The sequence below is a fragment of the Cupressus sempervirens genome, chromosome 10, assembly GCF_028749045.1.
Source record: "Cupressus sempervirens isolate cs-2001-9-10 chromosome 10, ASM2874904v1, whole genome shotgun sequence".
Taxonomy (NCBI): domain Eukaryota; kingdom Viridiplantae; phylum Streptophyta; class Pinopsida; order Cupressales; family Cupressaceae; genus Cupressus; species Cupressus sempervirens.
Genome location: NC_143127.1, coordinates 721,603,544 through 721,631,136, shown reverse-complemented (window position 1 = coordinate 721,631,136; position 27,593 = coordinate 721,603,544). Strand labels below are relative to the sequence as shown.

At 36.2% G+C, this 27,593-nt stretch overlaps 1 protein-coding gene across 3 annotated transcripts in view; it reads right to left on the bottom strand.

Annotated features, from left to right (window-relative positions):
* NDC1 (NAD(P)H dehydrogenase C1) overlaps nt 1–27,593 on the bottom strand; it is a 247,301-nt gene that overhangs the window by 130,453 nt on the left and 89,255 nt on the right. For all 3 annotated transcript variants that reach the window (XM_089804470.1, XM_089804472.1, XM_089804471.1), the window contains 4 exons: nt 15,091–15,157; nt 14,767–14,950; nt 14,280–14,370; nt 12,650–12,865 (listed from right to left, as the gene is read on the bottom strand). In XM_089804470.1, coding sequence (XP_089660596.1) covers nt 12,650–12,865; nt 14,280–14,370; nt 14,767–14,950; nt 15,091–15,157 — 558 coding nt within the window. The remainder of the gene's footprint in view (nt 1–12,649; nt 12,866–14,279; nt 14,371–14,766; nt 14,951–15,090; nt 15,158–27,593) is intronic.

Genomic DNA, 27,593 nt, shown 5'->3' with positions numbered 1-27,593 from the left:
GATGCCATAGGCCAGAACTGGCATGAAAGATGGCAATGTGTAAGTACTCTATGAACCAGATATCATATAAGAAACCTCCCTAGAATTCATCCATGAGGATCGGCATGGTCAAGATGAAGGGAGAAAGTGGGAATAATCTTGCAATGAAAAGAAGATATAATCAATAACAACACTTAAATTCAGTAACTAAGTTAGCTCATGAAAATCCTTTGTATAAATTCTTGTTGTCAAGTTGAATGGTGGATGATCGGGCATCTATGTTACCCATCCGAAATCCTTGGCCAAGGTAGGTCAATGGCATGATTGTCACTATGATCACCAGATATCAGAGTGCTAGTAGTTAGAAGATAGGTTGTTTGAAAAGTGTCCATAACTTCGTCAGTTGACTAGCCGAAACTCTAACACCACAATGCTTAGTGGCAGGACAAGGGTATCCCAAGCCAATTCCCAAGGTAGGGAGGGCCTTTCTCAATGGTGATTGTGTGGGGATACTTAAGGTCCGTGGTTGGGAGGTTAAGCCCATGGCAATGTTTCTCCTCTTTTCCGGATGCCAAGGCTTGCACAACACAAGGACATCATCCGCTTATTCTCTGGTATCTATTTCATGTTTCTCGTATTTCATTTGATGAATATATTGCTGTTATGTATTTTAAATATTTCTTAATTCTAGATGTCAAGAAATTAGATATATGAAATGCAAGTGAAATGGTAGTTATTAATTGAATATCATGTGAATCTAGCAGTTGAAATGATTGATAGTTTCTAGTTATTTGGAAATGTATATTATGGTTAACTCATATTTTTTCTTCATGTGAAAAAATAGAATAATTGATATGATTGTATCTCCTTCCATTCGGTTAAGATGGCGATGCTTTTTCCTTTATTTAATCAGTTGATTAGTTTTCAGATTTGTACCATGTTACATATAGTATTAGAGCGCTAGGTTCAACTCTGAATCCTGGGCTCATCACACTTTTTAGCCAAATCAGAAAAACTAAAAAATATAGATTTAAATGTTAAACAAGATGTATCCCCGAATGACACTTCGCAAGAAACTCCGACACGCCATATTTTTCTATCTGATTAAGAACATACCAAAACACAACTATTCCTATTGTTTCATACCCAAGGATAATAAAACCTTAGCACAAGCATTAAGTCAAATCATGAAAGAGAGAGTCATGTGGACTCCAACCAACAAGGCAATTATGAGAAACAAACTTATTGAGGCATGGAATGCCAGGCAAACTAATCCTCTTATGATTTACCATAAACCATGTAATGGGCAGGATAAGCCCAAAGATGAAAATGGATAGAATACCCAGGAATAGGGTGTTCAATTTATTGTTAAGTTATTCTTTTGATGTGTCCTTAGGAGACGAAATTTTTGTAAATAATGAAGTTGCAGTTGCAACAAGCAAATTCAATTAAAACAATGAAATGAGCAATTGGCAATTCTTCTCTTTTGTCGTACTTAATCTCTTTAAGCAATCATATGCTTGCTGTAAACAAATGTAACCATGATATTGATTAAAGACAAATGTATATCTCATGAAACTCAAACTTAAAACATGGCCAGGAATGGAAACACTATAGAGAACGAGGGTATAATTTATGTAACCCCATCTCTATATTGATTGATACAGGAGCAACAGAAGGTTTTATTTCCCCAAAATTGTTGAGTAGATTTCCTAAGAGAATTGGATTTATGGTAAAACCTTGGATTGTTGAGTATACAAACAAGACAAGGGCTAGGGTAGAGCAATGTTTGTCTGAGGCTTGGGTAGATTTTTCGAACTTCTCTATTGAGGTAAATCTATATGTAGCGCCCTTAGGGTCTTATGATATCATGGGAATTAATTGGCTCAATGAGCACAAGGCTAAAGTGGACTGTCTTGCCAAGACAGAGAAGTGTTTAAATGACTGAGGCAACCCTATAAGCATTCAAGGGGTAATGCATGAGGTAATCTCACCAAATCTCAGCCATGCAGCTTAAAAGATGCAGAAGGAAGGGGTGTGAAATCTTCGCTATAAAGATAGAAGACTTGAGGGAACCCCTAGAAACTGCTTATCAAGATGACTACATCTTTGAAGGCGAGTAAATCAAAGAAAAACTGAAGGAATCCTTTGAAGAAAAGTATCCATACCTTAAAAACATTGAGGATGTATTTCCAGAAGAACTTCTTGGCCTACCTCCATCCAAAGTATTTGATTTCACTATAGATTTGGCTCCCAGGCCAGAACCCATATCAAGAGTACCCTACTGAATGACCACTACCGAATTGATGGAATTACAAGTGCAGTTGCAAGACCTATTGGATAAGAAACTCATTCGACCCAGTGCCTTACCTTAGGGAGCCCAAGTATTGTTTATCAACAAGGATGGGACTATGAGGTTGGGCATAGATTATAGGATGCTTAATAAGGTCACCATCAAAAATAGGTACCCACTTCTCAGGATTGATGATCTATTTGATCAGATGAGGGAAGCAACAGTATTTTCCACGATCGACTTAAGATCAAACTATCAATAGCTTCAAATCAAGAAAGAGGATATTCCCAAAACTACCTTCAGAACCCATTACGGTCACTACAAGTTCACGGTATTACCCTTTGACCAATGCTCCGACAGCCTAAATGAACCTCATGAATAGCATATTCTAGGATTGTTTGGACAAATTTATGTTAGTTTTTATTGACGATATTCTCATCTATTCCTGAAATGAGGAGGAACATTAGAGGCATCTAGAGATAGTCCTACAAAGGCTACGAAAACATAAAGTGTGTAGGAATCTAACCAAGTGCTCTTTTTATTAGAAGGAAATTCAGTATCTGGGGCACATTATATCGGCTCAAGGAATAGTCGTAGACCCCGCTAAGATTAAGGCAATCAAAGATTGGTCGATGCCTAAGAATGTGTCAGAGGTCAAGCGCTACATGGGTTTAGCCGAATTTTACAAGAAGTTTGTCAGAGATTTCATCAGAATAGCATATCCCATCACCTCACTTTAGAGGAAAGGAAAGAAATTTATTTGGACTAAAAAATGCCAAACAGCCTTCGAATAATTGAAGGACAAGTTAACTACTGCTCCAATACTCAGAATACTTGATCCAAAAGTTCAGTTTGTAGTTATAACGGATGCATCAAGGGAAGGGTTAGGAGGCATATTGATGCAAGAAGATCAAGTTATTGCCTATGAATCCAGAAAATTAAAAAATTACGAACAAAATTATGCACCAAATGACTTGGAATTGGTAGCCATTGTTCACGCTCTGCAAATGTGGAACCACTATCTAATTGGGAAGCCCTTTGAACTTTGGTCAGATCATCATGGACTAAATTACATATTTACCCATCCTAATCTCAATGCTGGACAAAGAACATAGTTAAAGTTTCTAGCAGATTATGACTTTGAGATCAGTTATATCAAGGTTAAAGAAGATAAGGTAGCGGACGCTCTGAGCCAACAACATATATATCAGCTATGATAGCAATAAATATTGGGCTCAAGGAGCAAGAACTATAGTGTCTACCTAGTGACAACTTCTATAACAACATCAGTCAAGCACTTTAGACCAGTGTTTCGGGACTCTGCGAGTCCAAGGCAGAGGCGGCCTTTCCGAGGCAAACGGCCTCTAGACTTGGACTCGGCCGAGTTCTAGCAAAATCCAAGGACTCGCCGAGTCTTGGCAGAGTCCAAGGACTCACCAAGTCCTCAGCCCAAGACTCTCCCCAAAAAAAAAAAACAAAATCTTAAAATTATTTTTTTCTAATTTTTTTTTAAAAGATAGAGATTTTTGGAAGGTGTTTTTTTTTTTTCAGTGTATATTAATTCCAAAAATGATGTTGTTGGGCTCACTACCAATATTGGTTACTATCTGGGTTTCATTATGAAGAAGTCGCTTTCAGCATTGTAGAGTTCAGTAATGTTGTACAAATATTTTCAGATTTACATATATTTGTGTTAGAATTCTATAATGATGTATACTAGTTTCTCTTTTTTTTAGACTTACGTGTTCATCAATGTTAGAACTCTCTAGTGTTGTACATAAAGTTATAAACTTTCAGACTTTCATGTATATGTGTTGCTGGCTATGTCCTTGATCATTTTCTTGGCAAAAATTTGTAAGCCAACTATAATTGTTATTAAAAGACTTTTACCGTTACAGGTTTTGTTTCACCAAGCAAATTGATAGACATACTTGATAGCCCTGTTGTTTTGATAGACATACTTGATAGACATACTTGAGAGCGCACAAAAGTTGTAACAAACATATTTCTCAATATTTGAGTCTTCCATGACTTACCTTAGGCGTATTCGTAGGAGGGCATAGGCTACTATGAACCTTAGTCTTCTACACTCTAGTTGATATTTTTTGATATATGTTTTCAACTTTTGATTTCATATATTATAGATATTTGATAGTGATACGTAACTTTATATTATGTTATTTAGTTTTTTTCCTTCAGAAATTCACTATTATACTTGTGTGATCTATACAAAATTGTGTATGAGTGTTAAGTAGCCTCTATTTATCTCAATTATTGTGCATTTGATGTAATGCATGAAAAAATCTTTAAATCATTAAAAATCTTTGAATTTCATGGATTTTTTTATTTTCCGAGTCCTTGCCGAGTATTGGCCAAGTCTAGTCGCCGAGTCCGAGTCTGAGTCAGATTTTGACTTTCGGATTCAAAGGCAAGTCCGAGTCTAATTACTATGCTTTAGACATATCCTCAAGATTCTAGATATGAACGATACCACCTAGAAGAGGATGGACTCTTGAGATATAAGGACAGGATGTATAAACCTAAGAATCCAGAAATTTGAAGGATAATCTTAGAAGAAATTCATATTGCTCCTTATTCCAAACACATTGGGCTGACCAAGATGTTGGCAGATGTAAAACCTTTGTGCTTTTGGAAAGGGATTAATAGAGAAGTCGCAGAATACATGGCAGGATGCCTCGAATGTTAGAGGGTCAAGGCAAAGCACCGTTATCCAACTAAGCTATTACACCCAAATGAGGTTCCAAAATGGAAATGGCAAATAATTACCATGGATTTTATTCAAGGGTTACCCATGACCTGGATTAGACATAATACCGTCCTAGTGGTTGTGGATAGGTTGAAAAAGGTGATTCATTTTATACTAGAGGCCTCAGATCCGTTAGAGGCTGATGGAGGCAAACGACCAACAAAAGAGTTCTGTAGATGTAAAGAGGATCCCTAGAGAGTTCTCAGTGGGAGAAAAGGTCCTCCTAAAGGTTAAGCCGCAGAAAAGCACTATCAAGTTTGGCAGAAACTCAAAACTAGCCCTAGGATATGTAGGACCACTTGAAGTGTTAGAGGTCATAAGCCCAGTAGCCTACAGAATTTCTCTACCTCCAACTTTTGCTAGAATGCATAATGTGTTTCACTTATCATACCTTAAGAAATATATAACCCATCGTGAGCATATCATCGATTGGAATCTCTTGCAAGTGCGACACCCAAGGATGGTTGAAATAGAACCACTCAAAATACTCGAGATTCATATGCTGCGCTTGCGGAATCGCAACATAACTCAATGCAAGGTCCAGTGGGACCAATGTTCTACAAAAAATGCCACTTGGGTAGATTATGATGAGATCTTCCAAAAGTTTCTACATCTTTTTCCAAGAACTTGAACTATGAAAGAACTTTGATTTATATATGTTTGGATTTATATTTTTTGTTATAGTAATTTGTTATGTTGCAAAGTTCATCGAGGACAATGAAACACAAGGGGGAGGGTATGTTACATCCCAAATTTTGCTACATTTAAATATAATCTACTAGCTGTTGAAAATTCATGTGAAGTTAATTCGATAAATTTGTTGAGATAATTGACTTATGTGAAGTTGATTTATCAATAAAGTTGTTGAGATATTTGATTCTTGTGAAATGGAATTTTGGTAATTAATAATTATTTCATGGGACATGTTAATTAGCCGTTATCATGGGAATTGAAAAATGACTATCTTAGAAATTGAAAATGATTATGTGATATTTTTATATTTCAAATTAAGGAAATATGCTATTACTCTAGAACCATTTCATTTTTTTGCAAGAGCACGATGAAGGGGGGAGTGTTGCTAAAATGGGAGTTAGGAATGGGATACCCAAATCTATTGTCAAACCATCAGGTATGAAATCTAACCACCTGGATTAACGATTAAATGGCTAGACAAGAAAGAACATACAAAGCATGACCATGAGTTAACCAGTTAAATTATAACATTATGAAAACTCAAATAAGATTATATAGATGATCTCAATATATCTTGCAAATTCTATCATGTCTTAGTATAATAATATCGTGTCTATACTCATATATGTGTGGGTATCAAATATTTATGTATGTACACACACACACACACACATATATATGTATGCGATTCTCAAATTTAGCATGTATATATATACATGTTAAGGCTAATCAAACAAGCATAAATATAAAGGAGCGACATTAATATATTAAGGCATGAACGAAGATACTGTTGCCACCCTTATTCTTTTATTTCGAACCTTGGCCATGATTTTATTATTTATTTATTTAATTGCCTTGAGTGGCCACCCTTTTCATGTCTCCTTTTGTGGTATCAAGCTATATGTCTCTTTATCTTTTATTCAAATTAGAAATTGTAAGGCCTATGCTAATGTTTTTACCACCTCAGTCATTCTTGCGTAAATGAGCATGAACGCGAGTGTCTATTTGTTTATCTTGCTTGCCTCTTTAAGGATGCATTATATATACATTGCCTCTCACCCTCTCGGGCAGTTGTTCCATTCATTTTGCTTCCACAACAATTCACTCTTGTTCATGCTATATTTTTCTCTACTCCTTCTAAGAAAGGGTGTGATTATTGTCGAGCTTGCGAGATATTTCAGAATTCCTTTTTCTGAACAAAATTGAAAGCTTTGATAGTGAAGGTGGGTGGCATCTACCTAATGCCAACACCATTCATAATTCCCAAATTGCACCTACCAATTCAAGTCATGCATTACATTTATATATTGTTTATCGTGCTTAAGTCATGCATTTTGAGCTTGTCGCCTTGCCTCACAAAGCAGGCTGTTGTATTTGTTTCCCTTGTAAAACCAGGATCAGGATGTGTTATTTTGAGTATTCTTCTTCTATTAAAAACTTGTTACAAGAAAAGAATTATTTGATTATCGAAAGACTTTGCCTGTTATAGCATTTGAATATGAAAGCACATATGCTTTTTGTCAAAGAGTGCTAACCCATACAGAGATATGGACAAGACTTAATATATCTCTAAGATGGGGTGTTGCTCCATATGATAAAGAAATAATCAAAATGAAGGCTCAGCTCATTTATGATGCCATAGGCCAGAACTAGCATGAAAGATGGCAATCTATAAGTACTCTATGAACTAGATATCATATAAGAAACCTCCCTCGAATTCATCCATGAGGAACAACATGGTCGAGATGAAGGGAGAGAGTGGGAATAATCCTGCAATGAAAAGAAAATATAATTAGCAACAACACTCAAATTCAGTAACTAAGTTAGCTCAAGGAAATCCTTTGTATAAATTATTTTTGTCAAGTAGAGTAGAGGGTGATTGGACCTCTATGTTGTCCATATGAAATCCTTGGCCAAGGTAGATTAATGGCATGATTGTTGGTGTGATCACTAGAGGTTAGAGTGCTAGTAGTTATAAGATAGGTTATTTGGAAAGTGTCCACAAACTCGTCAGCTGACTAGTCGACACACACTGGGATGCTTAGTGGTAGGATAGTGGTGTCCCAAGCCAACTCCCAAGGTAGGGAGGGTGTTTCTCAATGGTGTGTGGGGATACTTAAGATCCACGGTTGGGAGGTTAAGCCCACGGCGATGCTTCTTCTCTCTTCCAAATGCCAAGACATGCACAACACAAGGACATCATTTGCTTATTCTCTGGTATTTATTTCATGTTTCTCATATTTCATTTGATGAATATATTGCTATCATGTATTTTAAATATTTCTTAATTCTAGATATTAAAAAATTAGATATACGAAATGCAACTGAAATAGTTATTAACAGAATATCGTGTGAACCTAGTAGTTGAAATGATTGATAGTTTCTAGTTATTTGGAGATGTAAACTACAGCTAACTCGTATTTTTACTTCATGTGAAAGAATAGAATAATTGATATTATTGTATCTCCTTTTATTCGGTCAATATTGTGATGTTATTTCCTTTATTTAATCAGTTGATTAGTTTTCAGATTTTTAGCATGTTACAACAATACTCCATGGAACTAGAGCTGAAGCTTTCTCAATTGATGAGTCAGAAAAGAAATCTCTTTATAGACAATTGATTGGGAGCTCAATTTATCTAACCACCAAAACAGATCCAGAGAATTCTGCGAACTATATTGAGGTTCTTGACAAACCTGTATTGTCCCATTGAAAGTTACTAAACTAGTACAGAGATTTGTGCACAACACTCTCAACTTTATCCTAGAGTACATAAGCATATTAAGTTATTAAATGAATATATCTCTGAGATGGTATGTTGCTCCATATGATAAAAAATAATCAAAATGAAGGCTTAACTCATTTATGATGCCATAGGCCAGAACTGGCATAAAAGATGGCAATCTATAAGTACTCTATGAACCAGATATCATATAAGAAACCTCCCTAGAATTCATCCATGAGGAACGACATGGTTGAGATGAAGGGAGAGAGTGGGAATAATTCTGCAATGAAAAGAAAATATAATTAGTAACAACACTCAAATTCAGTAACTAAGTTAGCTCAAGGAAATTCTTTGTATAAATTTTTGCTGTCAAGTCGAGTAGTGGGTGATCGGGCCTCTATGTTGCCCAAACGAAATCCTTGGCCAATGTAGGTTAATGACATGATTGTTGTTGTGATCACCAGAGGTTAGAGTGCTAGCAATTATAAGATAGGTTATTTGGAAAGTGTCCATAACCTCATCAGCTGACTAGTCGACACACACTGGGATACTTAGTGGCAGGATAGTGGTGTCCCAAGCCAACTCCCAAGGTAGGAAGGCTCTTTCTCAATGGTGACTATGTGGGGATACTTAAGATCCACGGTTGGGAGGTTAAGCCAAGACTTGCACAACACAAGGACATCATTTGCTTATTCTCTAGTATTTATTTCATGTTTCTCGTATTTCATTTGATGAATATATTGCTATCATGTATTTTAAATATTTCTTAATTCCAGATATCAAGAAATTAGATATAAGAAATGCAAGTGGAATAGTGATTAACTGAATATCATGTGAACCTAGTAGTTGAAATGATTGATAGTTTCTAGTTATTTGGAGATGTAAATTACAGCTAACCTGTATTTTCACTTCATGTGAAAGAATAGAATAATTGATATGATTGTATCTCCTCTCATTCAGTTAAAATTGTGATGCTATTTCCTTTATAGTTTCTAGTTATTTGGATTGATAGTTTCTAGTTATTTGGAGATGTAAATTACAGCTAACTCGTACTTTTACATTGTATGAAAGAATAGAATAACTGATATGATTGTATCTCCTTTCATTCAGTTAAGATTCTGATGTTATTTCCTTTATTTAATCTGTTGATTAGTTTTTAGATTTTTAGCATGTTACAACAATACTCCATGGAACTAGAGCTGAAGCTTTCTCAATTGATGAGTCAGAAAAGAAATCTCTTTATAGACAGTTGATTGGGAGCTCAATTTATTAAACCACCAAAACAGATCCAGGGAATTCGGTGAACTATATTGAGGTTCTTGACAAACCTATATTGTCTCATTGAAAGTTACTAAACTAGTACAGAGATTTGAGCACAACACTCTTAACTTTATCCTAGAGTACATTAGCATAATAAGTTATTAACTGAATATATCTCTGAGATGGGGTGTTGCTCCATATGATAAAGAAATAATCAAAATGAAGGCTTAACTCATTTACGATGCCATAGGCTAGAACTGGCATGAAAGATGGCAATCTATAAGTACTCTATGAACCAGATATCATATAAGAAACCTCCCTAGAATTTATCCATGAGGAACGACATGGTCGAGATGAAAGGAGAGAGTGCGAATAATCCTACAATGAAAAGAAAATATAATTAGTAACAACACTCAAACTCAGTAACTAAGTTAGCTCAAGGAAATCCTTTGTATAAATTCTTGTTGTCAAGTCAAGTAGTGGGTGATCGAGCATCTATGTTGCCCATATGAAATCCTTGGCCAAGGTAGGTTAATGGCATGATTGTTGTTGTGATCACCAAATGAAAGTGCTAGCAGTTACAAGATAGGTTATTTGGAAAGTGTCCACAACATCGTCAGCTGACTAGTGGACACTCTAACACCGGGATGCTTAGTGGCAGGATAGTTGTGTCCCAAGCCAACTCCCAAGGTAGGGGGGGTCTTTCTCAATGGTGATTGTGAGGGGATACTTAAGATCCACAGCTGGGAGGTTAAGCCCATGGTGATGCTTCTCCTCTTTTCCAGATGCCAAGACTTGCACAGCACAAGGACATCATTTGCTTATTCTTTGGTATTTATTTCATGTTTCTCATATTTCATTTGATGAATATATTGCTATCATGTATTTTAAATATTTCTTAATTCTAGATATCAAAAAATTAGATATATGAAATGCAAGTGAAATAGTTATTAACTGAATATTGTGTGAACCTAGTAGTTGAAATGATTGATAGTTTCTAGTTATTTGGAGATGTAAATTACAGCTAACTCGTATTTTTCCTCCATGTGAAATAATAGAATAATTGATATGATTGTATCTCCTTTCATTCAGTTAAGATTGTGATGCTATTTCCTTTATTTAATCAGTTGATTAGTTTTCAGATTTTTAGCATGTTACAACAATACTCCATGGAACTAGAGCTGTGAAGCTTTCTCAATTGATGAGTCAGAAAAGAAATCTCTTTATAGACAGTTGATTGGGAGCTCGATTTATCTAACCACCAAAACAGATCCAGGGAATTCCGCGAACTATATTGAGGTTCTTGACAAACCTGTATTGTCCCATTGAAAGTTACTAAACTATTACAGAAATTTGTGCACAACACTCTTTAACTTTATCCTAGAGTACATAAGCATAATAATTTATGCGTAACTAAATAAACAAATGCAGAAACTGCAAGCTCCATTGATCATCAAAATTTGACACATGGGTAGGCTATACATGTTGTGTCAAGTACATTATTTTGGTTGAGTACGAAGGAGTTAACCATTAATATATCTTCTACTTAGGCACAGTAGAAGGAATATCATAGAAAGCCGTATACATCAAAATTCAGCTTCATTAAATTTTGAGGGATATGGATGTACCAGGGCATCAGCCAACAGTTCTATTAATGCAACAATCACTCGTGAAGATGGCAGAGAGTATATTGGTGCACAAGATGTCCAAGTACAGCAGTCCACAGCCACTTTCTATGAAAGAGAAATGCCACTTGGGATCAGCTTGTGGATGGATTCACAAAAAGATTTTCCTAGCGTGAAATTCAATGAGTTTTGAATAGGACTCTGTAATAGACAGTGTACACAAATTGGATATTTCATATGGGTGTTAGAAATATCTACAATATCCCATTAGAATCTATAAAATATTTGTTAGTGGCTTCTAGTATATAGCAGTTGTACAGGTCTACTGATCCCACAAATAGAAATGTATAAGAGACCTTCAAGGTTAATGGAAATCATTGCGCTCAACTGTTTTTATATGTCTCTCAAGCATCTTCCAACTATGACATTATAAGCATGTTCACTAACAATATGTCAAGCATGATTGAAATACACGAAGCACACACACAAAAAATGCATGCACACACAGAAAAAAAAAGACACACAAAGAGACTGATAGATAGACATTCACACTTCAGCAGGAATAATGAGTTCTTTAAATATAGGGGCAGAGATAGTTATGAGAAGTATCCCATAGAGGATGATATGAAGATTCAATGTCATGAAAGAATTAAAACTTCTTGTGTTGGAGGCTGCACTTCCAAAAGTTACATTTGAATGTGTGGTTTATCATCAACTATTTAATTTATGTGACTGCAGATTATCAATTTTAGCCAACTAGTTTTTTTAATTTGATAAAATAATACCCGTGGTCAAAATATGCTCCTCCTCTGAAGTTTCTAATCCACCCATTGAGAAAATAGGTCTTCACTATGTTTATTACCAAAGCTAGAGAAAGAATCCGAATTGCCGTTCAATAGATTCAACATAGTACTTACTACCAATGATAGGTACAACAAAAAAACTCTAGCACCTTCTTTCTGCAGGAGAAAGCACGAGAGACCAAAAATTGAAGTCTATTAACTGCGTTCTTTCTGAAATTCAATTATACAGATGAATACTTAAAAATAAATCTCACATAGAGCCTGTCAGTACATCCATATTGATGGAAGTTGTGCAATAGAGAGCTTTGAATTGTTGATACTGAAATCTCTACAACTAATTTTTTGCATATTCCTGTTTCTTAAGTATTCAAAAATGTTTCTCAAACCGAAACAAAAGCATACATATATCCAAATAGGTATTCTCTACATTTGCTTAATTGTAATGCTTTTTTCCCTTATATTATAAAAAAGAACAAAAATAGTTTATTACATGAACATCCTTACTTTAAGAGCAGCCTCACGATTGGAAGCTGGAGCACTTGGGCAAATAGTTGATGCCACATTGACAACTTGCACCCTGCCTCTATCTGCCAATCTCTCTGCAACAGTTGCAGCTAACTCAACCCCACAGTAGCCAGATCCAACCACTATAACACGAATAGGAGGCTGTCCCTTCCCAAATTTTTTTCTTTCCAAATTTCTTAGTTGTTTGTCCACTTTCTGCAAGAAACATCTTAAGATTAGTAGTTAACATTTTGATCCAGTAGAGATTTTAACATAGATAGTCTTGGCTACGTATTTGTTATTATCAACAGAACTATAGCAATGAAATACCGATGTTAGTAATGCCTGACCAATTGAGAAATTGAAAGGGATTATGTTGCTAAGGCTGTTAAGAGTTGACCAACCTAAATCAGAGGTAGAAGAGCTAATTTATTTCATGAGTTGGTTGGATATTAAAATAGGAGATAATCTAGCAACTGTAAAACCTTTATTCTAGGAAATGACAATCAACTATTTGAACATGCCAATCTCATACATGCTTCTTGTATTGCATTAGTTATTGAACTTAGGTAGAAAATAACCACTGTAAACTACTATCAACAGATAACACGTATACTATATAGTAATGCAGTATTTCAGCTTCATTAGTAGTCTACTATCGATTGACAGTTCCAAAATTCCAGTGTGTGAGAAGAGAGAGGTTACAAGAAGTTTCCACAGTTACGATAGAACTGTATACTTCCATATGCTAAGAGTATTAAGCTACAGAGTTAATAATTTTATTGTAATTCAATATTGTTGATTATATATTGCATATGAATGTGCTAATTAACTATTGGGCTGCTAGTTTAGGTCCATCTTTCATTAGACTTCTTCATCTAGGCTGCATTAATTTTATAATTGTTTTTGCATTACATAGTATTTTAATGAATTTAAGCTTCCCTTTTATCAATTTTCCGAGTTTCTGCCAACCTGCCAAGTTTCACCACGTTTTGAGTTTTGGAACCTTGCAGTAAAGTATGTCAAATTTGAATAATGTAGACTCTAAGGAAATGATAAAGCACATTGGATAGATAGTATTGTTGTATGTAAAAACCCAAAATTTTATAAGAAAAATCAAAGGAAAAGATCAAACATTGCATCAAGCAAGCAGGGGCCAGGAATTACCCAAAACATAGATTCCCATTAACCTATAGAGGCCAAATGTGAGCAGAGTTTACATCACATTCTGGAAAGAAGTGATAAATTGAAGACAAAATATGCTCTATTGGAACGATTGATAAAATGGAAGAATTGTTAAGGCACTGAAACAAAAATCAAATGAACCAGTCTGAACTAACCTAAATACTTAGATCTCTACCGTGAGAAATATCTTGCCAAAAAGACACATGCCAGAACAGAAATTGCTAACAAGTTCCTTGACAATCACCTTAAAAGGTATCTGTAAACATAAGTCTCGAAACCACAATCATAAGCCTCAAACCCTAGCCACAGATAAATGATGTCCTTGCATTTCTCCTTACAAATAGGCATAAAAGCTCATCCTCAATTAACAACAGAGCAAATGAACACTACCTAAATTACAATAACCAATTATGAAAATTTCTAACAGATAAAAAGAAATGCTTACAAGAGTATCTTCCAAAGTTGAAAATGGTATAGCAAATTCAGAAGCACCCGGAACATCCAGTTTTGCTCCTGCACCAAGTGCCAGAACCAACCTGGCTGTCCCATCATCAGAATTTCAAACTTTTAGGTCTCAATCAAATAGCTGCTGGAAAACTGACAATTTTCTATATAAAGAGCATACAGACACATACATATATATACATTCCACCAGCATAAGGTGCAATTTCTAGGTGTCAATCAAATGTTAGATACTTGCTATACACAACTCTAAAGACCAGAAGGGAATTACAGTTACAGAAGTCATATAAAACCCACTCCAACATTTTACATCATAAAAGAAGAAACAATATGAAATACAAAGTCAATAGAAGCCTGCTCGAACTCCAATAACTATAGTATCCACACTAACATTGCTGTTGTAAAGGAAATTTACAATTTACTCACTGTCAGAATATATGTCAAGGATTAAAACTTTGAAATGAACGTACCAGTCATATTCAACCTGCATTCCACTTTCAAGATGAACAATTCCACCAATACCAGAAGTTGGTGAAGCATTGCTTCTTATGCTATCACAAGTGCATATGGTCTTAACTTTGTCTTTGCAAAATAGTACACCAGTATTTGCTAGTAGTTCTGAAAAGTAAGGTGCTATTTCGGATGCATCAACTTCTGTAGATGACCAGAAAGTTTACAAGCAGATTCAAAGACTCTGGAATTAGGTGTTGAGTTAAACACCATAAACTAGGTCAACAGAAAGTTATACATCAGCCTAGGCATACCAAAAAAAATTCATGATTTCAAATGCTAACCTCCAGAAAGGACTTCATATAGCATAGGCTTAAAAACAAAACGATCTGATTGATCCACAATAAGTATCTGGATCACATAGTAAAACAAGATTCATTAACATTCAAAGACAGCCAACACAATTATGATCAGTCCAAAAGCCATAGAAAGAATAACAGATAGCAGAATGACAAGCACGGAAATGAGGAGTTAAGCAACTATAGCATCATGATCAAAAAATTTATGAGAAAAAAGTAATGAAGTTATAACGGAGTTGCAAGCGCATTAACACATTAACATCATCTAGCGAATATGGCTTGTGGGCTACCAACTATAACTGGTCCCTAGAAAATGAAGTGATCTTTACTTTTAGTTTTTATATTTTCTTTAAATAATTTTACTTTACATTTACATGGTGTTGTAGTTTTTTCCTAATTTTACTCTCATTTCAAACTTAAAAATTTATGTGAATCATTTTTTGATTTTAGGTTGTTAAATTTGATTCTCCTCACACACAAATGTCCATTGAGACAACCTATTTATGTAAAACAAAAACTGAGCAGAATGATAATTGACAATCTTTGGAGTATGTGAATGCAATCAAACATGGAAATATCCCATAAAATCTACATTTCCCGGGGACGCATCCCCACCCAAAAACACAGAATTTCAGAAATGGGGACGTCCTGGGGACAGGTATGAGACATCCCCCAACCATCCCCAAAATCTCAAAAAATGAGTGAGACATCACAGGGGAAAATGAGGGACGGCTGGCTGTCCCCAGTATGGCTGGGGAGGTCACAGACATCCCTCGACCGTACCAGGGATGACCAACCATCCCCAACGTTAAAGTACATTAAAATAAAAAAATAAATGTTGAAACCACATTTTAGAGCATAAATTAGTCCCTTTGCTGCTACACACTTAAAGAATCAGAATTTTGAAGTCATGAAATCTGAGAAATTTTCTAACATATGTCTGAAGGCAAAGTCTAAAGACAAGGTCTGCAAATAAGTGCAATCTGACTGTTTGGACATCAAGATCATGATTAAATTGACTTATGTGAACTCACAAATGTATAGATCAGACCCCCTTGCCAATGCATAAACCTGCATTTTTCTTCAATATAGTCTTTACCCTGCATTTTTCTCCCAATAAGATCAGATCTGATTTTTCTGAGGACAGGAACTGTCAAAAACTTAGAAATCAATGCACAATTGCTAAATATTACCCCAAACATACTTGTGACACCTGATAATGGGGAACAAGTCTTACGATCAGACTGGTTTTTTAAACAAATTTCAGATTTCTATGATATTGTTCACTGCTAAACTTATATTTTTCTTCACATATTGATATGCATATTGACAATTGAAACTGTTTTATGTATGCATAATAGACTAGAGTTAAATGTTAATACATATTGAGTATTGAGTTGGTTATTATTTCCAAGACGGCATTCAAATGGTGTATGTTAAGGTTCTATAATGTTTAAATGACATGCTTTGTGCTTAGTTTCATGACTGACATGTATATTTGCAAATTTCAATGTATATTTTAAAATTTCCCTATATTTATATAGCCGTCCCCGTTTTCCGTCCGCCCCCCGTCACCAAAATCGGCAAAAATAAACATCGTCCCAAAAACCCGTCCCGTGATGTGAAAGATCCCTGATGAATCTCTTCTGCCGATCTACTGTAATTTTATATTTTTAAACTCTGATACCGATTCGTGGCCCTGCTCCCTGGCTTCCGCATCTGATACGGACGGATGCAGGAAGCCTCCGGATGCGGTGCGGGTGCTGCCCGGAAGCCACCCGCAGGCATCCGGATGCGGGTGGAAGCTGAGTATCAACTTCCACCCGCATCCGGATGCCTGTGGGTGGCTTCCGGGCAGCATCCGCAGGGAATCCAGGAGCATCCGGACGCATCCGCGGAAGTTAGGCGGAAAACTAATAAAATAAAGTATATTTTAACTTAAAACAATGAAACAACATGTGACTAAAAGCATTTTTTAAAGCATTTTTTCACAATAAAACCCTAAAACGACCCTAGAAGACAACATAGAAGCATTCACAAGAGTCATTTTAGAGTTTTGTTTGCACCTACAGCCACTCCTTCATTGTTAAGCTAAGTTCAGCATTTTCGAAGAGGATCGATCGAAGAGGGAGAGATAGCTTTCTCAAAGAAGTTTAAACCATTCAAGGTAAGTGATCAATCCTTTTCTTGAGTATTTAGATGAATTTTTTTGAGTTTTTGATGATTTTTTTAAGTTCTTGAAGATTTTTTTAAAGTTTTTTTTCAATTATTTTTTTTTGAAAGATATGTAGAAGCAACTTCGGGTATCTATTTTAGTAGTTTTTCTCACTTCTTTCCACTTGTATGCATGATCATTGATGTTCATCGTTGTTAGGAACTAATTAAAATTTATTTATTTTCTTATAAAATAGGTTGCAAAAAACTAGACAAGAATGGATACCGGTGGTAGTGCTAGTCAAAGTTCAGTGGGGGGCCAAGGAGGGGAAGGGACTGATAATTTCAAAATTGATGTAGGTTCTCCTTTGTGGAGACATACAACACGGATATCACAGGTTTCAGGAGGTGGCTCATACTATTGGAAGTGCAATTATTGTCAAAGTAACAAAGGAAAACCTTTCAATAGCTCATATTCTCGAGTGAAGCTTCATTTTATGGGCCCTTCTGGCAAAGGATTTGGAATGTGCAAAGGCAAAAATGGTACTAGGATGACTAGCACGGAAATACTTTCATTTGTAAGAGAACAAGAAGCTGCTGATGCATTGATCAATAGATCAAAAAAAAGCTACTATCAAGGTCCTTCCTCAAAGAGCAAGCCAAAGACACCCACTGAACCAATGGCATCCTCCCAACACCCATTCTTGCAGGTACCTGTGCCAGAAGAGGATGAGGAAGAAGTGGAAATTTCAACCCGTAAAAGAGGCCCATTGGACACCGCATTTAAAATGGGGGCAAGAGACCGCGCTGATGAAGCTATTGCACGTTGCCTCTATGCGAATGGGCTTTCTTTCAACTTGGTGAGATCACCAGATTGGAAGGAAATGGTGGCAGCAATCAAAGAATCACCAGCTGACTACACAAGCCCGGGCTATGAAAAGGTGCGTACAACTTTATTGCAACAAGAGAGGGCACATATAGAGAGAGACCTTCAACCAATCAAAAAATCTTGGAAAACTTCGGGTCTAACTATTGTGTCAGATGGTTGGAAGGATACAAGAAACCGGCCACTAATTAATGTGATTGCAATTTCCCCCAAAGGGGCAATGTTTTTGAAGGCCATTGATTGTGAAGGGCAAGTGAAGGATTCGGAATTCATTTCTAGAATTCTCATTGAGGTCATTGAGATGGTGGGTAGTGAGAATGTGGTACAGGTGGTCACTGACAATGCCAAAAATTGCAGGGGTGCAGGTGCTTTAGTTGAGAGTCGGTATGACCATATTTTTTGGACTCCATGCATTGTTCACTCCCTGAACTTGATCATGCAGAGGATAGGCACTGAAGTAGATTGGGTGAAGAAAATATATGAAGAGGGGGAGGACATACAGATGTTTGTGACCAACCACCACATGTCACAATCCATTTTTAGAACATACTCCAAATTGGAGTTGCTGAAGGTAAATTAATTTTTTTAAATTACTAAGTTTCATGGTTTTGTAATTTAGTTAAAAATTAAAATTTATAATTATATTGTCAATTGACATATTGTTAACTTGCTTAGGTTGCTGAGACCCGTTTTGCATCTCATACAATCGTTATGAGACGATTCCTCAAGGTAAAAGATGCATTAAGTCAAATGGTCATCGGTCATCAATGGGGTGTATGGAAGATCTCAAATTCAGAAAGAGCACAAAGGATCAGGAATTTGATCTTGAATGAGAGTTGGTGGGCTCGTGTGGCATATGTATTGGATTTCACCGAGCCCATCATGACTATGCTCCGTTTTGCTGATACAGATACACCTTGCTTAGGGGATGTGTATGATAGCATGGACACCATGGTTGAGAAGGTAAAACATTCTATACAAGCACATGAGAGTGACCCCACACAATGTGAAGCCTTATGCAAACAAATGCAAGCAATTATCAACCATCGCTGGAATAAGATGACTACCCCATTGCACCTCCTTGCATATACCTTATCTCCTAGGTACTATAGTGAGGAGATAGCTGGTATGCCGGATAGAGTTGCACCATTTGCAGATGAGGAGGTTGCTGAGGGGTGCCACAAAGCCCTTTCAAGACTCTTCCCACTGGAAGAAATGCATGAAAAAGTGAGGGAAGAATTTGGGTTGTTTGCTTCGGGGTTAAAGCATTCTCCATTTGCACTAAAGGACCAAAATAGAATGGGAGCTATCACATGGTGGTACATGTATGGTCAACCTTTCAAGCATCTTCAACCTCTTGCAATCAAAGTCCTATCACAAGTAAGTTTTTTATTTTGTTTTGTAAATTTGTTTTAAAATTTTATGTTTACACTTGCATTGTAGAATTTAGTGTTTCACACATTCTATAAAATTAATTTGCTTTTCATTTGTATGTTTTGTGACAACTATATAGGTTGCTAGTTCTTCTGCTGCTGAAAGGAATTGGAGTACATACTCCTTTATCCATTCGGTGAAGCGCAACCGATTAGGCTCCAAGAAAGCTGAGGACTTGGTCTTTGTCCACACCAACTTGCGTCTTTTGTCACGTAAGAATGATCATTACAAGAAAGGGGCAACAAAGCTTTGGGATGTAGCCCCTGAGTGTGCAGATTTGGATGCAACACTTCATGATCTTGTTACAGTTGGAGACGGTGATGATGTTAGTGTGGCACGTGGTGCATCTAGCATAAGTGGAACCATGCTTGGTTCAAATGATCTTTCAGCAGTTGGAGATGACAATGAGAATGTGGATTTTCTTGCAAATCCCTATGATTCAGAGCCAGACTCTGATTGATTGAATCTTCAGACTTCAATCATTTACCATGTTTTTAAATTTTATTTTGTTGGAATCTTGAACATGACCTATTTGAACTTATTGTTTAAGAGTCAAGACTAAACGCTAATGTTGGACAAGCACATATTGATATTGATATATGAATATCATATGAATTTTGAAATATCTTGAATTTTGTTTAAGGGTTCAATTAACTATTAAGTATCATAGATTCATAGTCATATTATGCTTTATCAAATGATTTGTTTTTGTATCTTTCTTGCATTTCGTCGCATATGTTAATATTATAATATTATATATATATATACGTTTCCTCCCACATCCGCATCCAAAAAAAAAAAAAATCCCCGCATCCCGTATCCGCTTCTGGAATCCGCATCCGAATCGGTAACTTAGTTTTTAAATCTATTTTCCTGTTTATTTATGTTTTCTTGCAAAACTAGACAAAAGTGCAAAAAGGTTTGTTTGTTTTTTATGGTTTTATAACATAGAAAGGAATAGGGAACAGCAAACATGAAACAAGACTGAAATAAATAAGGTATTCAGTAAAAATCAGAATTATTGCAAACCGTACCAGGCAGATTTGTCTGAATTATAGAGCCAAGCAATAAATCCAATGCATTTCCCAAAGCTCACATACAAATTTGATATCAAACTGGAAGGTGAAGATTGTTCTTGAGTCCAGCATACATTTGGAGGTGAATACAAGCAATACTCTATACACCACGTGGTGTATCTGCTGCAAATGGCGTCCCACAAGCTGCAATGAACCACATCCCAACTGGAAAGATGATATGCCACGCTGAAACTCCAATGAGAATTGATGCCTCTATCCTTAATCACCACGCACAATGCTTAAGAGATTCGGTGCCAAAAATTGCTAAGGGCTACATCCCAGCCAATCACTAACCGGGGTTTGCGTCCCAGACTAGAAAAAGCCCATTCAAAGCAAATTCATAAACAAGTTGTCAAATATGCAAAAGATCCCCTTAGAATGAAGCTTCTATCTCCTTATAACCCCTCTCAATTGCAAATCGAACCCTATGTGTCTCCAAGTGGCGTTGGGTAGTGAAAGTGTTATAATTTCTTATTTGAAGTGGTCATGTTACTAGAAAATGACCTTTTTCCTCATAGACAGAAATCTGTTCACTGAATTGCCCTGAGACCAAAGAGAAAGATTTAGAGAATTTCAAGACCTTTCCAACGAGCTATCACACCATAGGATGCGCATCCAGATGAGGCCAAAAACCCCTTATTACTCCAAAATGGCTAATAACTTAGCCTTTATTTAATTATTAAATGCTAACTTAGGAAATATTAAAAATATAACCCAAATAGCCACAAAATACCGAACTGACATCACAAACCATAAAATCATCCTGTCACCTGTCTATGACTGAAGTCGAAAATCAAGGATCCACTGGCAGTCTCATCCCTAAAATCTAGGGATGCTCCTAAAATTTAGGAAACAAGCCCTATCCCCCAAAAACTGAACCCAAAGAGTAATCTCATGGAGACCCAACCCCGGGCAAGATCATAGCTCCTACAAAGTAGGAACTGCCTCCTAAAAACAAGGAACGTCTCCCAACTGATCAATAACTGCCAGAACATCAAGTCCCCAACACTGAATAACCATATTGGGTCTCTATCCAACCCTATCAACCTACAAGACCCCATAATAAGCTGACTCACATGTCTTTGCTAGACTGAGCTAAAAGAGGAGACATGACATGGTGCCTTGTCGTCCTCATCCCAAAAACTTGGGGGAACATAGCATAAAATAAAAGAGTAGATCCTCGATGATGAATGGTGAGGTACTGTGAAGATTACTAGTTTTATCAAGCCCATCGCAAGTATTATCCAGCTTGCTAATCTAGACCAGCTATGCTTATGTAAGATTTACGGTTGTGTTGAATCCATGCTTGAAATGAAGGAAAACATTATAGAAAGTAAAGAGCAATATTCTTTAGAAAACTTAACAAGTAGGAAGTAGGAAGTAGAAACTGTTTGTGTTATGGAATGATGGAACAAAATGACTGCCACACAATAACCGCTTACCTTTATTTAAAATCCTAAATACGACGCAGCCCTGAGTTATTTTGTTTGCATCAATAGGTGGCAAGACATATGGATCATGAGTTAGTGAAAACATAAGGATTCCAAAAGACTCTTTCCTGGTCCAAAAATAGAAAAGAAGTTCAGTTTTGAGTCTGGAATGTTCCTATGCTTGGAAAGCTAAATAGAAGACTGCAACTTTTATTTTCTGTACAATTTTTTTTTCAAGTGTCAACATTTGGTTAGGGTTCTATAGTTTGTAAATGGAGAGAAAAGACCTATGGTTGTATGATATAGAATAAAAAGCAATGCCTAAGAGTCTACCAAACATTCACTCCATAATTTTGCAAAAAATAAGAATTTAAATATTAGGAGATCTTAACTGCACGGTCATTCCACAATCAATACCCACTGTATCTTATCCCCGTCAATGCTTTTTAACTTATTATCATAGTAACACGGGGACGCGTCCCCCCCATTTTTGCCCAACGTCTCGGAGACTTCAACGCACCGGAGACTTGGGGACTCTGTCTCCCCGTCCCCAGTGGTGCCACTAGATTCCACCACCTCCACCGAGGATGGGGGACATCCTGCTATTCACTATTTGCAAATTCAACTATTTATGTTTAATGTTCGATGTTCCAATTCAATGCAATGTTTCAAGTATTCACTCTTTTACATCTTTACATCCTATATTGCAATACATATTTTCATAACTAACATTTTTAAATACCATATGCATAGATATATACACCCCTCTTGTCCCCTGCCGCCGTCCCCCCACTGTCCCCCCGCCATCCCCAAATTAAGGCCCCTCTGTCCCCCCGTTCCGGAAACTTGTCCCCCCGTTTCGCCGTCCCCCCGTCCCCCAGGGTGGTGTAACTATGCTTATTATCATTCTTTCAAAAATTAAACACCACTGCAGGGTATTACTCAATTAAGGACAGGTGTTGGTAGTGAGTGATAGAATAACTGTTAGGTAGGACAAGTCAACTCAAACTCAGTATTAGCAACACTCTAAATAGCTACAGCTGTTCTGCAAGATCAAAAGATCAACTTTGGAGATGCAATTAAAAATGACTATAAATCATATTAATCCTCCCTTTGACCCTTTATTCTAGAGTTCACTTTATTTGTTGAATACCCATTGCTAGAATTTGATGCATCATGTGAGCCCTCTCTAAGGCACGTGTCTCTAAGTTGGTCGCATTCAAGAGAATTAATAATAATTAAATTAAACAGTAAATGTAAATGTAGAGATTTTTCACTCAATATAAGAGTAGATTCTAATGCAACCAATAAAATACATTAGAATTATATTATTAGAACAATATTATAATAATGTAATACACTTATTATCACATCCTAATATGATATAAATTAGCTATATCACCCATATGAATTATATATTATAATCATATGATATAGGGATGCATTGGTAAGGATATTATAATGTAAGAAGTGATTTTCTTTTATTCCAGATAGGATACACCAAATACATGTACATAATTTTATGATCAAGAAATTTGTGTAATCTATATTTTGATGAATGGTATGAAAAGGATTACAATCAAACACAAACTCGTGAATTAAATGAACCTAAAAGATATGCTGGGAAAAGTATCTTCTATTATATGTGGCATTTCCAAAGCTTACTTTGGATAAGTAGATCTTTACCCTAGGAAGCTTAGTCATTCCTTACAATTGATTACTAATTACTTGAAAGATAGTATAATTGATTAATGTGATTATCTTGCACCACTAGATAAGATATGATCAATTTATTAATGTCCAACAAGAGACCACAAGGGTCTAAGGGACTGGAAAATGTACAACAAGGAAACAACCAGCAATGGGAGCACCAAACAGTGTCTGCGGAAAGAACTAGCAAGAAAAGACAAAATACTCCTCACAAACGAGAAGTAGTCCATAACTTAAGGATATAGTCCAGGGCAAGGCAGTTCCCCCAATCGTCTCCAAGAGCTTCTGGAGAAAGGCTAATGTTGCCATGTGTGTTCTAGGAGGCCTCACAAATCTAGTGTGACCCAAAGAAGGGTTAAGCTATTGAATTTTGTAGCTGTGATAGAGATCTTTATCTCTAATTTTATGAGATAGAAATATGTTTGTTATCACCGTTATGGTTATCTTCAGCTGAAAGAGATATTTGTGATTATATTTAAGTTAATATTATGCAAAAGACGTGTCATATGTCATGTGAAGAGGCATGCATATGAAAATGTGAAGATTTATATTATTGCTTGGTATATTGTAATTGGATCAAGTGAAAGCTTTGTACTAAACATTTTTATTATCAATAAAAGAGATATTTTGTTGGTGTGGCTGGGTTTTCCCCAACAAATGGAAGGGTTTTCCCAAGATAAATCTTTTGTGTCTTCTATGCATTTTACTTTCTTTTCTTATGTTGTTTATTTAATCTCTGGGCATAAAACTTAGCATGGTATCAAAGCCAGGCTAGGTTACGGCAATAAAGGAGTATTCTTCGTTCATTTACTTTTATGATGGAAATCTTGTTTTGCACCTCAAGGGTGACGGAAATGGTGGTGTTTCTAGTTTAAGATTACAGCATTTGGTCAATGTTAGGCTACAGTGATAGACTAGTTCTAGCCCTTCCTTCCAGTGTCAGGCTGAAGGATTTAGTCTTTTCTATCTCTAGTCTCTTGTTTAAGTCCCCAGATGTGTTCTCAGTCTCAGTATAGCTCTTGGGTGCAATGCCAGTCTAGTGTGAGAAGAGTTTTCCTTCCATGTTTCTTGTTCTGGACTCCACATGAATGATGATGTGGCATGGTCGTTGTCAAAAGCCGATTTATTTTTCTGTGGATGTTTGATGAAGCTATTTGATTTAAAAGGTTCACCATTCAGAGTGGCATCTAATTAGAAAGAGGATTGCTCTTATTCCAATTTTTAGTTGGCAAAATAATATGTGAGGTGATGAGAGCTTTGCTTTAGGAGCCATTTCTCTATCGGGATATTGAGTTGGTGTTCTTAATAGTCGATGAAGAATTTAAAACATGTGTTTTTCTTATCGCATTGAAGCCAGGATACTTAAGGAGTTACAGTATGAGCCTGCTCATTCATGCATGGAAGCCAAAGAATCTCTTTCAGGAGTTTCTTTTGTGCGATATTTTTTGTAAGTCTTCAAATTATAAAGACTAGAAAGATTTTTTAGGGTCGGCAAGAAATTTATGAAAAGATTTTCTTTTGCATATTTCCATCTTGGGCTATTGAAATGATAGATCATGTGAACCGACAAATGTTCCTTTGTTTCATGGAGTGCCAACATCGATGTCAACTCAGTTGGCATGTATTATGATTAAAACAATATTTTTTAAGTGGTAACGATACTAGTATTGACAAGGATGCTCAGGTTTGTTCCCATCGATTCAAGCTTGGAGATTTTTTTCTTTTCGTTAGTATCTCAACTACATCCCCAAGTTGGCAGGCATTTTTTGTGAAAGAGGAGGTATATCTATCTAGCATTTTCCTTATATATTAAAAGGTCTTTCTGGAAAATTCAATCTCACGTTCAGGTTGAGTATAGTCGGTATCAATTGGAAAACAGGCATCGATCGATCTTACTTATGATTTTTGCTACTAATGTTCTGATCATTATTTTTATCAGTTTGTGCTTCTCTACTTTATTTCCACGTTTTTGTGTTGGGTTTTGAGGCAACAGGAATCATGAGGAGAATGTCTGTGTGTAATCTCCTCGCAACCGTTAAAATATGCACTGATCATCATACTGGAATCACGAGGAGAATGTCTGTGTATAATCATTTATTACAGTACAGTCCTCGTGAATCTTTGTTGTTTGGATCAAAGCCCAAAGGAGATTTCTGAATGCTGACTTTCAGAATGAGGTGTGTGGGTTTCTGGTTCATCATCTCTCAAGCCTCATGGTTCCGCTAGTGCTAAGAGTTTATTCTTAGGAAGACTATTTGGGGTCACTAAAGATTGTGTATGATAGTATTGTTGAAGATGGCTCGATGCGATCAAACTGACATGACCTGCTCTGATAAGTACTTTTTGATAATATCTTTATTAGAAATATTTTATGCTTTTAATCAGAATTGTTGATTTTGTGTATTGTGATACTTCAAATTTATGAAATTATCACCGATATGATTTTGAAGCTTTGAAGGTTTAGCAGTAACATGAATCTGGTTGCTTTGTTTGAGTTGCACAAGTGGTTGCAATAGACATGTTCCAGTAACAGACTTAAGTACTATAATCCATGATTCATTAAGAGGTATTATAGTGGTTGAGAACTCTAAATAGATTGTTCATGTTATGGTTGATTTACCTTGGTCCGGAAATGATTGGAGGTGCCAACACACACAGAAGTTGCTAACTCAATTTTGTAGATCAATGTATTTCTTATCATGCCTTAGTGTTGGAGGTTGTGGTGTTCCTTCGGAAGCTTTATAGAGGTGCTCTGAATAAGCCATCATGTGAATTGCGAGGAAGATTAGATGAGGAGGAGATAAGTATTATTGTTCTAATGTCATGAGCATTACAGGAATAAGACAATCTCTTTTACGAGTATATCTATATGGATGTTGAGAGAAGTATTTATGATTATATCTCTTGAATATTGATTTTTTTAAATAGTGATTCCTTGTAACATTGATAGTTATGAGTTATTAATATCTCTCATGGTTGCAGGGTGCAACAAAGAAGCAATGAGATGAATATTGCCTTGGTGATACATATTCATAGGGAGACTATTCAGCTTTAGAGGGAGATTACGTGACAGAGGGAGATGTCCAACCTTTTGCAAATCTATGCAATAGTTAGCCATCTTATTTTGGTGATTAAAGATGTCCCTACTAAGAGGGAGTCTATGTTAAGAGAAAATCTCAGTTATTATATTTGTCCTTACTGAGAGGGAGTCCCTATTAAGAGATATTCTTGATTATTAATGCATTCTTCTATGGGAGAAGTTTGAGGTGAAATTCCTAATTCCACCCTCTCCGAGTAGGTACGGTGGACCACCCTCTGCAAATAGGCATGGTGAAAATGTATTCTTCTTTGGGAGAAGTTTCAGGTGAAAGCCCTCATTCTGCCCTCTGCAAGTAGGTACGATGGACCACCCCCTGTAAGTAGGCATGGTGGAAATGTATCCTTCTCTAGAAGAAGTTTTGAGATAAAAGTGTTTGTTCTACCCTCTGCAAGTGGGCATGGTGTGTGTCACTTCATTCAATTTACTGATAAAGTAACTACGGTGGATTATGTTATGCTAAGATAACATATGAGCTAATCATCTTTGGTTGCAGCTATGTGTGCAAGCCTGTCTAAAGATCTCTCTCTTGCTAAGAGGGAGTGTTGAAGTTTGTGGCTGTGATACAGATCTTTATCTCTAATTTTATGAGATAGAAATATGTTTGTTATGACCGTTATGGTTATCTTCAGCTGAAAGAGATATGTGTGATTATATTTAAGTTAATATTATGCAAAAGACATGTGTCATACGTCATGCGA